A 15,499-nucleotide genomic window follows, 5' to 3' on the forward strand; every position below is an offset into this window, starting at 1 on the left:
GCTCAGATCCCTGAAACTCTCTCTCTTTCCCCTCCCCTCCCAGCTTATAGGGCCGACAGTGGTGGCCACTGCATTTAAAGAGTGCAGGAATCCCTCGCGTTCAAACCCTTCGAGCCTTAAGAAAATACAGAGAAACATCAAGCGACTCTGGTAAGTAGAGTGAATCAGGTTCTGCCAAGACTGTCTGATATAAGGCTTGGGGATTTTTGTTGTTTAGTTGGTTTTTTTCCCTCCTAACAGGTGGTAGAAACAGCTTGTTGCTTGACAAACAAAAATGCGTAGATATAGCACAGAAACGCAAGTCCTGGAGAGCTGAGAGCAGTATTTTAGGTTTAGAGTAGCCAGCTGATAAGAGAGATTCTTCTGGGTTTTTGAGCCTGTTGAGTACAAGAACAGGGCTGTGGGGATCCTCGTTAATGATACACATCTTTTGACTATATGCAGAACTGAAGTTTCAGAAGCTTTTAAAAAATTTTGTCAGAAAGCTACAGAACTATGTTTTCCATAAATAGTTTATCTTTGTACATAAACTTTTTAAAGAATACAAGTTTGTGTGCTTTCATAGTTTCTCAGATAATAGTATTCTAGAAGTAAAACTGAAAAACCCATAAGAAATCCTCAAAATATTTAGTGTCAGTGATCAATTGATTTTATGTCAAATGAGAAGAAAACTTCTATGCAGAGTCGACAGAAAATGGCTAGGTAAGAATGCAAGATGAAAGAATTCACATGTCCATCACTCAAGCATTACAAGGCAGCATGACTGGTCAAGTCTCCTGAAAAGCCTCAATAGTTAAGAAAAAAAAATACTTTGAAAAGTTTTCTACGTAAGAGTAAAATTATGTCAAAGAATAAAGCCTTGTATGTAGATAAAATAATTCTGTGTCTGATCTCAGTCACCATGGCACCATTTCACAGTCTGGAACAGTTCTGCTTGGCACATAAAAGACTTCGTGCACGGATAAGGATTTCGAGAAGGATCTTGTGGAAGGACAAGTGAAAGTTGATAGCCCAGGATTAGGTCTGGAAAAAGGAACGGGTCGTTTGTACAGCAGGATGCAGTTTCCTACAGGCACATGAATCAAACTTAACTCTGAGCTTGTATGTGCAAGCATGTGTGGGGAGGGGGTCGTTTTTTAAGTCAGAACTAAGTACCTTGTTCTAGTCTCAGGGTATCATGGTTTTTGGAGGCGCAATCTTAAATTTCTGCGGAAGTGTGCATCAAGGAAGTTATAAAGGAAATGTGGCATTAGTATGCTAGGAAATAATAGGTACCTTAGAAGGACAGAGATGAAAGCAAAGGACTCAGAAAAACTCAGCGTTGGCTGTCTATCAGCTTTGCAAATCACATGCTTGATATCAAGTCACTTAAGATCTTTTGTTTCAAAAGGGCTTGTGTGTCAATGAAAAAAAAACAAAACCAGTATTTCCTTTCTTGTGTAGTGTAGAACTTCTCATCCCTTGATCTCTATGTCTTGGTTTACTGCAGAAATAAAGGAAAAATGCTAGTCATTATGAGATTGTGGTGAAGACTAAATGTATGACACTAACTCATGAACTTAAAATTTACCTGTATCCATAGTCCATTGAATGCATTGGAATATAAGAAATATGATTATAAATAGATAACAATAGTGCTTCTTCATCAAATTACCTCAATCTTCAAACAAACATTTTCTGTGTTGTGAATCTCTTCTGCTGAGAGAGAATGTTTCAGCCACGGATCGGATTTTGACAAAAACACCTTCAGGCTTTTTGAGACGCAGCGACAGGAATTGCACTTTACACTGCAGACACATCAAGATAAAACCTAACAGTGAGCGTTAGTTGCAGAGAAAGAGGAAAACTATAGCAGCATTTTATTGCTACTTTTATGAAAGAAGCTGTATCTCCTTATCCCCATGGTGCTGGGGACAGTCGAATGAGTCACTGGTGGTCACAGGACAGGTCAGCAGCAGAGCTGTGATTAGATACCGAGTGACCTCCTGGCTGCCTTGGCATTTCCTGCTGACTTCAGCTGGGAAAAGAGTTTCAAAAGTAGCCTTGATACTTGCGTTTCAATGGAGAGAGTGATTTAATTTCATATTATTACTGTTTATTTATTAGGTAAGGAATCAGGATTCTTAGACTTTTAACTGAATCTGGACTGAACAGCTAGCTGGGACTAAAATAGAGGGATTCAAGGCACTTCCTATCCATTGGTCCTGATTCAGCACTTCTACCACCATTTCTACCAGTTGTCACCAAGGCCAATGCTTCCCGTTCTGTTTATGCCCTCCAAAGCCATCCCCGAGCACAGGTGGCACCCTGAGATAACCCTCCCAGCCACACAATACGTAACTTCTGCAGTCCGTTCAGATACAACATGAGCTCTAGACTATCAAATGCATAAGAATTTAGAAGGGAAAAGTTCACATTTAGCAAGGAAACACCAGAATTACTTTCAACATCTTTTTCACCTGCACCACGCTGTCTAGCACTAGTGCTGCCTTTTACTCCTCCACACAACTTCATCGGGCCAGTACTGCTTCCACTTACCATTTAGATCAAAGGATCTAAACATATTTTTGGATTATACTCTTATCAATAGCACTCTGATTAGTGAGACACACGCTGTGACAGTTATGTGACATCCAGATTTGTACAGTATGACTAACAGCCCAACAGAAGACGGCTCACACTTTTTCATGCCTTGCAGAGCACAGAAACACTTCAAAGGCTTCCTTGCTCTGAGGCTAGCCTACCTAGTAGTGTTACAAGCTCTAACAAGAAGCGTGTATCCTTGGCTGCACAGCTAACGTGTATAAATTCTACTCCAGACAGTAGCTACATTTTGAAGCTGAACAATACAAGCTGCTGAATACTATTAGAACAAGTCCAAGAACACTCCTCCAGTTTAACAGTGCCGTGAGTGCCTGCCAACATGTCGCAATACTACAACACTCAAAAGTTTCTGTCACATGTTTAATACATTTAGAATAGGTCCATTCTACTTCCCACTAGATCACCAAAATATAACAAGTTCCATTTAGCAGTCACTGCAAGTTAACCAGATTAAGGCAACAAAGATCAGGGAATTTCAAGGGGGTTTAGATACTGACACTCAATGAAATTAAGTGGCATTAAGACTTTGGGTATATTCTTTTCTTATGACACATAGGAGATTGAGTTCTATTTGTACATTATGAGGATGGAGCTTTATCCACCATTATAATTTGGATGAGTAGAAAACTAGGAATGCTGTGTACCCTGTTGGATTTACTTGCTCCTGGTAATACTGCTGCACAAGCAGCATCCACAGGGGTGGCCACTGCGGTTCAGTGTTGGAGAGATGACCAAAGCAAGGACACAAAGAGCACGGACTTGCCCAGGTACCTCAACTCGCTCTCGAGCCAGCCAGCGCAGACATTGGGGCACACGCTGATGTTCTTACACCAGTATCCTTATGGGAACGTTTTTACTGTGACTTCTTTCTCCTAGAGCTTTGCATCAGGTGATGCCAAAAAAACATGGAAAATGTGTATACACGCCCAGTCATGTTGCTATAATTAGTCACAGGAGCAATGGCTCTTTGAAGAGCTCCAACCACAGCCCATAACAGCACAAGGTTCACTATCACACGTTGTCAGACTTTTTCAGAGATTTTTTTTTTTCCCTTCAGCTAATGATGTAATTAGAGCTACTTTCCAACAAGTATGCTGTTGCCACAGACTGAGATGCTGGGTGTGCCTCTGAGGGGAGCTGAAACAGCAGAAGGAGTTTACAGAGAGTGGAGGTGCAAACCGCTCTGCTCCCAGGCCACTGTGCGTGCTGCTCCAGCTGGGAAGTGATTCAATTGGAAACTAGATTTGAAGGGGAACATTGTGAACACCAAAATCGCATTTTAGTTTTCAAGAAAGTGTCACAAACCTGATTTTTATCTCCTGTCACTCCTCCTCCTCTTAAAAATGTTTGAAGCATTACTTGAACTATTTTTGTAAGAGGAAAAAGTGACACCAGTAGAAAAGTTCTTTAAAAATAGAAAAAAATACAGAATAGTGGAATGAGACAATAAGATTTTACCGATGTGAAAGATTTCTCCCTGTTCCTTTATATCCCATTTAAAAGAAATGGAAAAGATACTTTACCAGTGCTGCTCAGTAAAGCCTTCACTGAGTAAGAAGGGACCAAATTCATAGTCTGTTCTTCGCGTGCAGTTATTTTTGTTTCTTATTTCAGCTACATCAGATTTTTGCTTCTTACTCATTACATTACAGATAAAGAGTTAGAGGCAAGCTGAGTTTTCTTTTCTTTTCTGTATCACTACTGTTTTCTAACTGTCAGAGCAGTTCAGCTCGTGAACAGCCTCCCAAGACAACTGATAGGGTCTGAAAGAGATGAACGACACGGTTGCTGTGTGACAGCAGAGGATTAGGCTGACTGAGCTGGGGAGGTTGTTCAGCTGAGTGTAAATCAACCTTGCAAGAAGAAGGAGAGATTGGATCTTGCACGAGGATGATGGGTATGCTGTCTACTCCAGGTGACAGTCACAACAACGAATATGTAATTACTCAGGGTTTAAGGCTATACTAATAACCTCAGTACCAAAGCAGAGGTGGTTGGATATGCTGGTATCTGCGTTGTTATCAAACACTGATTGTAAAACGTGCCCATGTTGTTGTATCTTCAGTGCTATTGCTTCAGTGTGTGCCCATGCTCCTATGCCACCTTCCTTTTGCTGGGCAGATGTGTCTTTTACACCAGTGCATGATTTTTAGTGTTAGTTGACAGAAAGAATGTCCTTCAGGTTCAGCTTGCAGAGCTGGCATGTAGAAATTGGTCATTTTATTTTGAAATTCAGAAGATACGGTACTGAAGTCACTGAGATGATGATAAACATGGGACATTAGTGTCCAATGTACAGACGTACTAAGATGTTAGTCTAAAATGCAAGCTGTTGAAAATACCAGCTATGTGACATCACTGATGCGATAGATTCCCCTCGCTCTCTCACTCGACCTCAGAAGAAAATTCTCAGGTAGCAGGCCTGGTTCAGCATTCAAAATCCTTTTTTTAAGTTAAGGATATCTCATGGTGAATTTAATCAAACACAAATAGCACAAGCAGGCTTCGAAAGAACTATAATAAGAAGGTGACTGGCTTTCCAAGAAGGAGAAGAAAGGCCTGCGCCAGGAGCTTGGAACAACCGATAATGCGATGTGCAGGTGACAAGATGACGTCCCAGTCTTTCCAGAAACGATGACTCAAACAAGAAAACAGAAGGGCAAACTGTCGGCTGGGGTTGTTTCAGATGCATGATAGCACAATCATCAGGAAGGGCACTTACTGAGCTGGCCGTCAGGCGACCTGAGCTGGGCTCCTGGCTCCGACACTGCGCTCCTGTGTGACCTTGGGCAAATGACTTCAACAGTAACTGGAACAGCAAGAACTGGAACAATAACCACAACCCTTTTTTTTTTTTTTCCTCTCTCTAATGTTTAGATTTTAAAAACAACTGACAAAAAAACCCACACCTTAAGCACCTTAGGAACCTGTCTATTATTACTTTATAATAGCTGTACAGCACAGTGATCTTGCAGCTGTTTTATGAGGAATTCAGAAAAGCAAAGACAACTTGTTTCTATTAAAGTGTCCCCTGAAATAACATTGTACATTGGTTAAACTTCAAGGTGGAATTATCCAGGTACAAACTGTATAAAATGATATCATACTGACACAGAAAATTGCCTTTATACTTGTCACTGAGGAAGCTCATGTGGCACTGGATGAACCAGCACTTGATTTGAAGAGGTATAAAAAGTACTATACACTGTCTCTTACCAGAGAGTCTAGGTAGAATATTGTTCTGTAGGAAGTTTAACGCCAAATACTGTCCACACTTTCGCTTAAACTCCAGTAAAGCTTCAGAGTGTTTGTTAGCCTCTATTAAAAATTGCCTCACAAAACCAGATCAACACACATAAAGCAAAAACTGAGGGGAAAAAGGCTACATTGGGATACATGGGAGGGCAGGATTGAAAGAAAATTACTATTTGTTGGAAATAAATCCTAGATCCACTTTTCCAGAAGAGGTTTGAGTGATCCTGGCACCTTTTCACTGAAACACCTCACAATCATTTCACATAATTACCGTCACAATACACCAACCTAAGGAGTATCATTATTTACAAAAGATAGTCACACAGGACAGAGGATTCAGACTGCCCCTGCCCCCTGAAGCACCAGGCCAGCACCCTTACCCACAGGTAAGAGACATTCCTGCTACTGCACAGCCATGTAGCATATTGCAGGTATGAAACTGCAGTTGACCGGAGAGGGGGGGAAAGATAATAATTAGAAAAAAATAAATCCAACTGTTCTGTTGAAAATAATTCAGTTTTGCTGTTGTATTTATTTATGTATTTTGATTTTCTAGGTTACCCTTCAGCTACAAGGATGCCGAACTGGGGAGGTGGAGCCAAGTGCGGTGCCTGTGAGAAGACGGTGTACCATGCCGAGGAAATTCAGTGCAACGGGAGGAGTTTTCACAAAACGTGCTTCCTCTGCAGTAAGTTGGGCTACACTGTTTTCACTTCACAGTATTCCCATAGCTCTGTATGAATCTTCCATTAAAGCTAGTAAATTTACTTTTGTATTACTTCGCGTGCAATAAAGCAGCTTCATAGTTTCCCCAATTCAACACGTTTGCTCACGGGACACCTACAGCAGGTTTTAAACACCCTACACAACGAACAGGACGTCAGAAGCACCCAGCATCAGAGTGAAGTTCACACAGGGAAAGTTTTGTAAACTTTACACTTCTTACTTCTGGGGAAAATTCAAAGTAGAGGACAGTCACATGTTAATCATCCTACACAAAGTACCTAAAGCACAGTGAGATGGATTCTGGTCCGGCACTCTCTAGAAACCTGAAAATGAAACCCGTTTCCCATCCTTTTAGTAACGGAAGGGTGGAAAATGACTGCATCTGTTTTCAAAGCAGCAGCCGGTTTTCTGAAATGCCACTGTGCCACTCCATAGCAGCTCTTAATAATCAAGCCCAGTTTTCTAGTCCCTTACCCCAAGCAATCTGTCTCTCAGGCTCCTGACTTTTCTTTTTCCAAACATGATGCATTGGATGATTTTTGTTAGGGACACTGGAGTGCTGCAGAATCACAGTATCTAGGTGGATGTCCAAGAAACCCTACCCTCTGTCCCACAACATAGCATATTACAGGTTTGTTTCAAGGTAAAAAGTGTAGAAGAACTAAACAAACAGCGCTCATAAGGAAGAAGTATGCCTCATTAGGATATTATAGGAGATGATTACTTTTATGGTTAATCCTAACAATTAATTTCACACAGGAAAGCTGGAAGACATTACCCCGGTGTCACCAAAAATCTCCCACCAACAGCCTACAAATACCTCAGTCTCCTCTTTCCCCATATTTCATATAGTCCCATTTCACTTACTCTTTTACTCCACGCACCTCTTGTGTTCAGCAGATAGATTCTAGGAATATTACTTTCTCTACACATGAATTAGCCCTTGAAAAATTAGAGAGACAGTATCAGAGTTCAGCTCTGTTTGCCCTTTATGGAGAGATTAAACAGTTTGATAAGAACTAAAGATAGCTAAATAGTTTATTTTGCAGACAACACTTGAGATTTAGTACCTTTTCAGTATGAATTCCAGCATGACAGCTTAGAAGCCATTGAATACAATTTTTCACCCTCCTTTCCTGGATGGATAGAGAATTCTCACTCTAAGGCATGAGATTGGTATTACATGCTTAGGTGACACAGTATGGCCCTATGCAGAGTCAGTCCAAGGGACACACCTGAGTTGTCTTTGCTGTCCTCCGAGTGATGCCTAAAAGAGTCAGAAAGAATTCCCTCAAAAAGTTTTCAAGTAATAAAAAACCTTCAGTCAATTCTTACAGAATGGTAAAAATGTCAGTTTTGAGAAAACTGAAGACTTCTTACTTCTTCCATGTGCTGCCTGTAACAGTTAATATTCGATATCAGAGAAACTATAGAGGGACATGAATGTGATAATTATAAGAAAAATTACCTCATGCTTGTGCTTTATCAAACACTAGAAAATGATATAGCAGAAGGCAACAAATTAGTAGACTCTCCAGTGTCTAATAAAAATAAAGAGCTGTCCTAATAGGGCATAGTTGACAATATATCTCCCTTACCTTGTAAGGAAACAAGATTAAGCTTCATTCTTAGCATAACTAATTTTTTTTAAATGATTTATGATAAAAAAAACATATATCCATTAGCTCTGCCAGCTGTTTGTTTGGTTTGTTGGGGGGTGGGGGTGTTTGGTTTTGATTGGTTGGGGTTGGGATTTTTGTTGGGGTTAGGTTTTGGGGTTTTTTTATTTGCCTCTTATAGTTGTAAGTCTGAAGGAAATTATTAATAGGGTTAGATACTAAAAAAAGTATTCCCAGCAGAGTATGTTTAAGGTCAAAAACTAAAGATGCATCTAAGCCCAGCTGGCATATGAGAGGTATGTTAATTGGCTTTACTTTTCCCATGATTCACACACACTAATCAGCAGCTCTGGACAACTCAGTATCATGTATCATGTTCATGGGCTTTTCAATGAACCAATTATAGGATTTTATTTCTCAACAGAAGAAAAACAATCCTCCCTGACCTAATCTCAGGTACGGAAACAGTTAACCTATTTAGTGGAGCTTTATATCAAATATATTTAAAATATGTTTTATATTTTACACTATTTTTGATCAGACACACAGAACACACCAGTATTTTTTCAACCAAAAAGTTCAATTTGGGCAAAACTATGGACAATTCAAACAACCTGTTAACACAGTAAGAATCAGACAAGCTAATCTATAAATCAGTCTCTTCACTCCACAGATTTTCCCTACAAACATTATGAGGAAGAAACTTTCCCACAAACCCTCCTTCCCGCGCAGATTGCTGTTTACCTACCTTGTTTCCCTGTCAGCTTTTACTCAAACCGCAGCTGTGACGGACATTTGGCAGGATCTCACGCCATCAACCTGAAACTTCTTAGTGCCGGCTCGCCAACAGTATCTGTTGGCAGATGACAGGTCTCAAAGTTATTTCAACAATAGCACTTCAAGGGCTTTTGCTCCATCTGTTGTGGTGAATTGATACTCTATCCCTAAAGTGCCAGAAATAGAAACACTTCATCTACTGCTAGAGTTTCCATCATCCCTTAACTCCCTTAGCAAATATAATTATCATGGCAAAGCAGAAGAGACTGAAGCACGATGCGATCAGGTTCACACATTTACAGAAGTCCCTCATTTTATTTCTATTAACTATAAAGGTCCTTGCAATTTTTTTTTCCCCCTCTACACAGTAGTGACAGAATTAAACCTGCAATCATTCCAGTATCAACTTCAATTCCCTGATGTGGATGAATTTTAGACTCACAGCAGGACAGTTAAAACATAGGGGAAAAGGGACTAACTGAACGCTCTGCTAGCTCTTCTAGAGCTTGAACTTCCAACCACTTTTGATACTTCTATATTTCATGGGTTTATGTTGTTTACATGAGCTAAGTAACCTCATTTTCCAAGCTATCAGCAGCCCATGCACGACTGGAATGGTGTCTGTGAGGCATGCGCTTGTTCAAGGGAAGTTGGAAAGAAAGCTTATGCCTATTTTTTTTTTTTTCCCTCTATCAACCACTGTTGACACAGTGAGCAATTTGTAAGAAATGTTGGAATTCTAATTTTTAAGCATAGTACATACCCCTGATTTTCTATAGGCACTCTAAACTGGAAGTTTCATCCCCTCTCAGTGGGGTGGGGGCTGCCTCACACCAAATTCCCTAAAACAGCGCAGCATACACAGTCGCCAAGCACACGAGGAGTGTAGCTACTATTTTTTTTCCTATTTAGTATTGTCCAGTTTCTATACGCATAAGCAGCGAGGAGATCCACTGGACTGGTAACAGAATTCAGGCTCTAAACACTGACCAAGTTTCAGACAAGCAAAGCACTAGGGAGTGACTGTTGTAGCTTCCACGGCCCCTCGATGAGAACAACCACGCGCGAGACCGGCCGCAGCAACACTGGGTAGCTCTAGGTGTAGGTTGTGTTTCAGAACATGGTCACTCTCTTACTGAGATCCACAAAGAAGCAGCTGTTCGCACTCATAACTTCTGGTCCTTCCAAGCTGAAGCTTGGTTTCAAGTAGTGCCGTAGAGGATATAACTTGTATTCCATTAGGAATGTTGGGCATTCCCATGGCACCTTCTGTCCAAGTCTCCCAGACCTTTCCTAGCGAGCTAAGCCAAGCAGTATTTCACTATAATGAACATGACTAGGAAGAGGTCTCTGGTTTTGGAACAGCTATAATCATACTCCAGCCATCCTAGAGGAAGTCTAACAGAGCTCAGACTACCAGTTATTTGGGATCATTGCTTTGCCTTGCACTACAGCTCAAACAAATAAAAAAAACCCCAACATATCCTGCTTGACTCTGGACATGGTATGCATGTTATATCCTCGTTTAGAAATAAGCCACATTAAAATAGCACGGGCTGAGATGAAAAAGCCACCACAGGCTCAGAGTGACTATTTTAAAAGGTGCAGATGCACAGTAGAGTCAACAGCCCTGCATACTTTTTTTTTTTTTAAAGATTTGGGAGTTTAGGATGACGATCTCCAATCCATTTTAAGCTTCACAGATCTAGACCAATTTTCTTGACAAGCTTCTAAGTTTCCTAGGGTTAGAGTATAACTTTAGAGTGGCAAAAGAGCATGTTGTGTGCATGCACAACTATTTTAGCAACAGCCCACTGAAGTTTTATACTGACTACAGGCTAACACCCTCCTTTTTCTTTATTTTTAAAGATAAACAAAAATAAACACTAATTGTAATTATTCTGAACCACATAATTCAAATTTGAAAATGCAAATGTTTATACATGCCTCTTTTTTTCCTATTTTCAGTGGCTTGCAGAAAAGCTCTGGACAGTACCACAGTAGCAGCTCATGAATCTGAAATCTACTGCAAAACCTGTTACGGGAGAAAATATGGTCCCAAAGGTGTTGGCTTCGGACAAGGGGCAGGATGTCTCAGTACCGATACTGGTGACCATCTGGGCTTGAATCTGCACCAGTGAGTTAAATCCCACTGACAGCACCTTTTTTCTGGTACTACATGTTACTTAGCAGGCTATTTTAGATATTTTATTCTGTTTCCATAACAACATTTAGCATAAGTAGCAGAGCAGACTTTCCTATAACCTCTCCTTCAGTAGACACTGTAATTTACCAGTTTTTAATGATGTTCAGTCTCTTTAAGCCTTCTTTATAAATTAACTCCTCCTTCAATGGGCAATTATTCTGCAGCAGCAGCCTTTATATGTCACCACAGACGTAAATATTCACTGCAATTGTAATTTGCCATTAGTAGCACAGTGGTGAAATCATATTCACCATAGAACATTAGAATTAATTTTTTTCTCTCTCAGAGGCTAAAATACAGTTAAGTTTTACTGTTAGAGAAATAATCACACTACCACATACTGTTAACTCTCCTCTCAATGGCGGAAATAACATTTCTAAATCCTCCCCGTGGCTCAAATAACACGTACAAACACACCAAGAATATGTTTGAACAAAGGAATTCTAATGGAATACCATCTTCCAAAAGCACAGAATTATCTCTGACAGTACATTTTTATAGTATTTTTCTATGATTCTCAAAGCTGCACATTTCCAAATCAACAAGGTTTTAAGGAAACCAATTAACCTATATGCTGTGCAGGAAATAAAAGCTTAAATAACATATTTAAGCGTAGCTCCTTGTAAGATACGAATCCATTACAGGCAGAGTTCTGCATCAAACTGTCACGTCCTGTAGATTTAATGACCTGTTGCAGTCCAACTATCCAATAATTCAAAAGTCATTCTGTGAAAGGCTTTAAGCTAGCACAAAGACAGAAAGCACAAAGACCAGAAATACAAAGCAAAGCTACTGTTCTGATGTGCTTTTGACCCCAGGCCAGGTAAGAACCCCAGCTCCCAGTCCAAATGTTACAGGACTATTGAAACAACCGCATGCAGGATCTAATTTTTATTTTTCAGTCACTCAGTACCAGCACATAGCCAGTTACAAAGAATAGAGAAGTCGTTCGCTTGTGTTTTCCCTCTTGCCTCTCAATAAAACAAGATTCTTTTTTACGTCCACTTTTCATTAAATATAGTATTTTCTGCACGTGGCTGCTGGCAGCTCCAAGTACTCACCCCAAAACAGGTAACATCAGCAGTTACAGTATCAGCTTTTCAATCACACAACACAGAATTCAATAGAATACTTACATTTTCTTTTTTTCCCTCCTTTTGCATGTCTAAGACCAGTAACTGAGTACTTTCTATCCCTTAGCAAAAAATCATGAAAGCGTATTTCTAGAATGAAGGTAATATTTTAAGCAGTATTTTAAAACACTGAAAACTTCTGTTTTAGGGGGTCACCAAAGTCTGCTCGCCCCTCTACACCAACTAATCCTTCAAAGTTTGCCAAAATGATGGTAGATGTGGATAAATGTCCTCGTTGTGGCAAATCAGTGTACGCTGCAGAGAAGATCATGGGAGGAGGAAAAGTAAGTAGTTATTAGGGCACTAGAAAAACCCCACGCTTTTATAATGATGATAAACTATAGCTAATAGGTCCCTGATCTTTTAAATTTTTACTCATAGTCTCGATGAAGAAAACATGAGGATGAATTAACAAACTGCTAGAGAGCCCGACGTACTTTCAGGTTTAAAACCATGTGCTTTTCGTAAGCCACCTTCAACTTCTTGCATCTTGTTGATGTCTGAAGAACAACTCCTGGCTACCTTACAGGCTGGCTCTTCTACCACTTTATGCTACTACCATCTCTGGGGATATTTATAATTTAAATATTGATTTGCAGTGGCAATTGCAGATATATTAGAGATCCTGTGATTAGAAAAACAAAAGCCTGTCTCACAGGACATACTAGATCTCTGCTCTAGGAACTCTCACTAGAATATTATCTCTGCACATCGAAGTGGCCAAAACAAGAATAGTATCTATAGCTCCCTGCTTTCTACTAGACCTTAATTAGTAACAAAGTCACTAGGTAAGATCTTGATATGGGATAATAAAGTAACTGACAAAAGACTAACCTAGAATGACTAAAATTGGAAGCCCTAAGGCCAATAAAACAATTTTAACCTTTTCACACCATAAAAAGCGGTAGTTCTTTGTTTCTTGTATCTGCTAGCTGTGCACTTTCTGTAACGTACAATGAATTGTCTTAATTTCCTCAGCCCTGGCATAAGACTTGCTTCCGCTGTGCTATTTGTGGAAAGAGTTTAGAATCTACGAATGTTACAGACAAAGACGGAGAACTCTACTGTAAAGGTAAGAATTGTCACGGGCTGAACTGGGTTATTGAGTCAATCTAGATTTAGCCTTTTTAGACCTAGTATTGCCATCATGACTTACCCTGTTGCATGCTTAAGAACTTAATGAAATTTCATTTTATCTTTTTTTAACAACTTTCTCAAAGTAAAGAAAAGAGCTATGGTAACACTGCAGTTGCATCTTCTACTATTAACATTTAAATTTTAAAGTAGTAACTTTTCTGTAAATACAACCTCCTCTTAGATCTGTTCTCAGACCTCCTAACAGGAACACTGGCCGTATCTGCTGGGCAGACTCTTGTATCTGCACAATCTCACTCACTGAAAAAAAAAAAAAAAAAAATCCACAAAGATACAGACCTTCAAAGGTCATCCATTTAAGGTCACAGTCCTAATTTGAATTCCTGCCTGTAAAAGTTAAAAGATACTTCCATGATATCGGTAGCACAGAAGATACCACATTAATGATAAATTATACATACAGATGTTCTTCTCAGATCAAGGAAGTTCACAGACTTCACTTGACTCTTAGTAATAGCTTAAGGGGAAAACATATGCAGTTTTTATATTCTAGGCTATTATACAGAATCAAGAAGAATTCTTAAGTTCTGTGACTTCGGGTACAGTCTGACAACTGCAAGTGATCAAATTAGCACATTTGGAGAAATATGCTGACCATTACTATTTCCTTAGCAGAGCTGTGATAAATAACTATGCACACACTTAGTAACACAGAGTTAAAATGGAGTGGTTTAAACTACCACCAGTAGTTCCTGGACAACACTCTAGTTCTTTTAACGTCGTTTGAAAATCTCTGACTTATTACTCAGCCTGTATTACTCACACAGACCAAATTTTACTGCATATTTTTGGACAAGAAAGTAGCTTTATTGCAAATGTCACTTAGATCTTAAGTATATACAGTTTCTTTTTTTTTTTTTTTGGAGAAGATCAGATGTGACTTTTTAATTCAAACATGTGATTTCAGTTTCACTATTAGAATCTGTTGACACTTCTGGGAAAAACACTACTTCAGATTTCCTTTCTTTTATTAACTTAAATTTGGTAGTAGTACTAAAACCAGAAGTCATTTATATGAAAACATTCAGAATACTATTTACCTCCTTTTTCTGCAGTTTGCTATGCAAAAAATTTCGGTCCCAAAGGAATTGGCTTTGGTGGCCTCACTCAAGTGGAAAAGAAAGAGTGCGAATGAGAAGAAATGGATGCAACTGACTCAAACTGCTGTTGATGCCACCAACCAATAGCTGCCAAGTAAAACATTAAACATCACATACTGCTAAGAATATAGGGCATTTGTTTAATATTTTCCACGTTGCAGGAAAAACTTGTGAGCTTTTATCATAAGAAATTCTTTGAATAGCTTAAAAAGATACAGTGATAAACTAAGATTCATGTTTTACAGTAAATAAAGATTAAAAAAGTCATGGAACATTATTGCTTCTTGAACTAGTACTTACTACACTTTAGAATGGAATTTTAAAAAGTCAGCATACTGTCCCATTAAGATAGAGATACCCCATGGAGCATAAGGGGTCAGAGTGTTCCAATTTAAGCTGTATTTTCCTTTGTTCAGAATGTTATGCCATCTATATTTCTACCAATCTCCTAGTGGCGTTTTGAACATGTTAACATTTTTTGTTAGGGCAAAGTAGATATTATTTGCTTTGAGACAATTAAAAAGGATTTCAAATTCTTTCTTTCAAAGGGAGATATGTCTGAAGAAAAACAGCATTTTATTAGAATACAGTGTTGCAAGTTTTGTTATCGTATGTTTTCAAGCTACAATAAAGTACTGAAACTGCTTCACATTACTTCTACTTGAAATTGCTTGTGCCTTTATGTTCTACAATGTCTCACATAAACGCATTTCACCAAGATCAATGAAATGCTCCATTTCTTAACTACAAGAATCATGTTTCATTACACTACCTTACTCTTATGTTGTCAGTTCTATATGGTATTTAACTTTAATTTTCTGGTCTGTTTCCATGCTGGTTTTCATTATTCCCTACTTCGACTTCCATTCAAAACCACACTGCCCAGCTGGCCACTCCTGACTGATGTTATAGCCTTTTCTTGGG

The 15,499-nt window shown here is 39.2% G+C and overlaps 1 protein-coding gene across 1 annotated transcript; it reads left to right on the forward strand.

The window, feature by feature from the left end:
• CSRP3 (cysteine and glycine rich protein 3) lies at positions 1-15,229 on the forward strand. Its single transcript, XM_074841595.1, has 6 exons — positions 1-150; positions 6,416-6,547; positions 10,950-11,118; positions 12,469-12,604; positions 13,299-13,392; positions 14,531-15,229. The coding sequence occupies exons 2-6, from the start codon at positions 6,436-6,438 to the stop codon at positions 14,608-14,610; spliced, it is 591 nt and encodes a 196-aa protein (XP_074697696.1). The 5' UTR covers positions 1-150; positions 6,416-6,435; the 3' UTR covers positions 14,611-15,229.
• The last annotated feature ends 270 nt before the right edge of the window (positions 15,230-15,499 follow it).

Source organism: Strix aluco, chromosome 16 (genome assembly GCF_031877795.1).
Source record: "Strix aluco isolate bStrAlu1 chromosome 16, bStrAlu1.hap1, whole genome shotgun sequence".
NCBI lineage: Eukaryota > Metazoa > Chordata > Aves > Strigiformes > Strigidae > Strix > Strix aluco.

Bases quoted from the DNA above. Each gene is read 5' to 3' on its own strand.
- CSRP3 (XM_074841595.1), top strand. From the start codon at position 6,436: ATGCCGAACTGGGGAGGTGGAGCCAAGTGCGGTGCCTGTGAGAAGACG. The intron at 12,605-13,298 runs GTAAGTAGTTAT...TAATTTCCTCAG, and splicing joins AGATCATGGGAGGAGGAAAA to CCCTGGCATAAGACTTGCTT. The intron at 13,393-14,530 runs GTAAGAATTGTC...CTTTTTCTGCAG, and splicing joins CGGAGAACTCTACTGTAAAG to TTTGCTATGCAAAAAATTTC.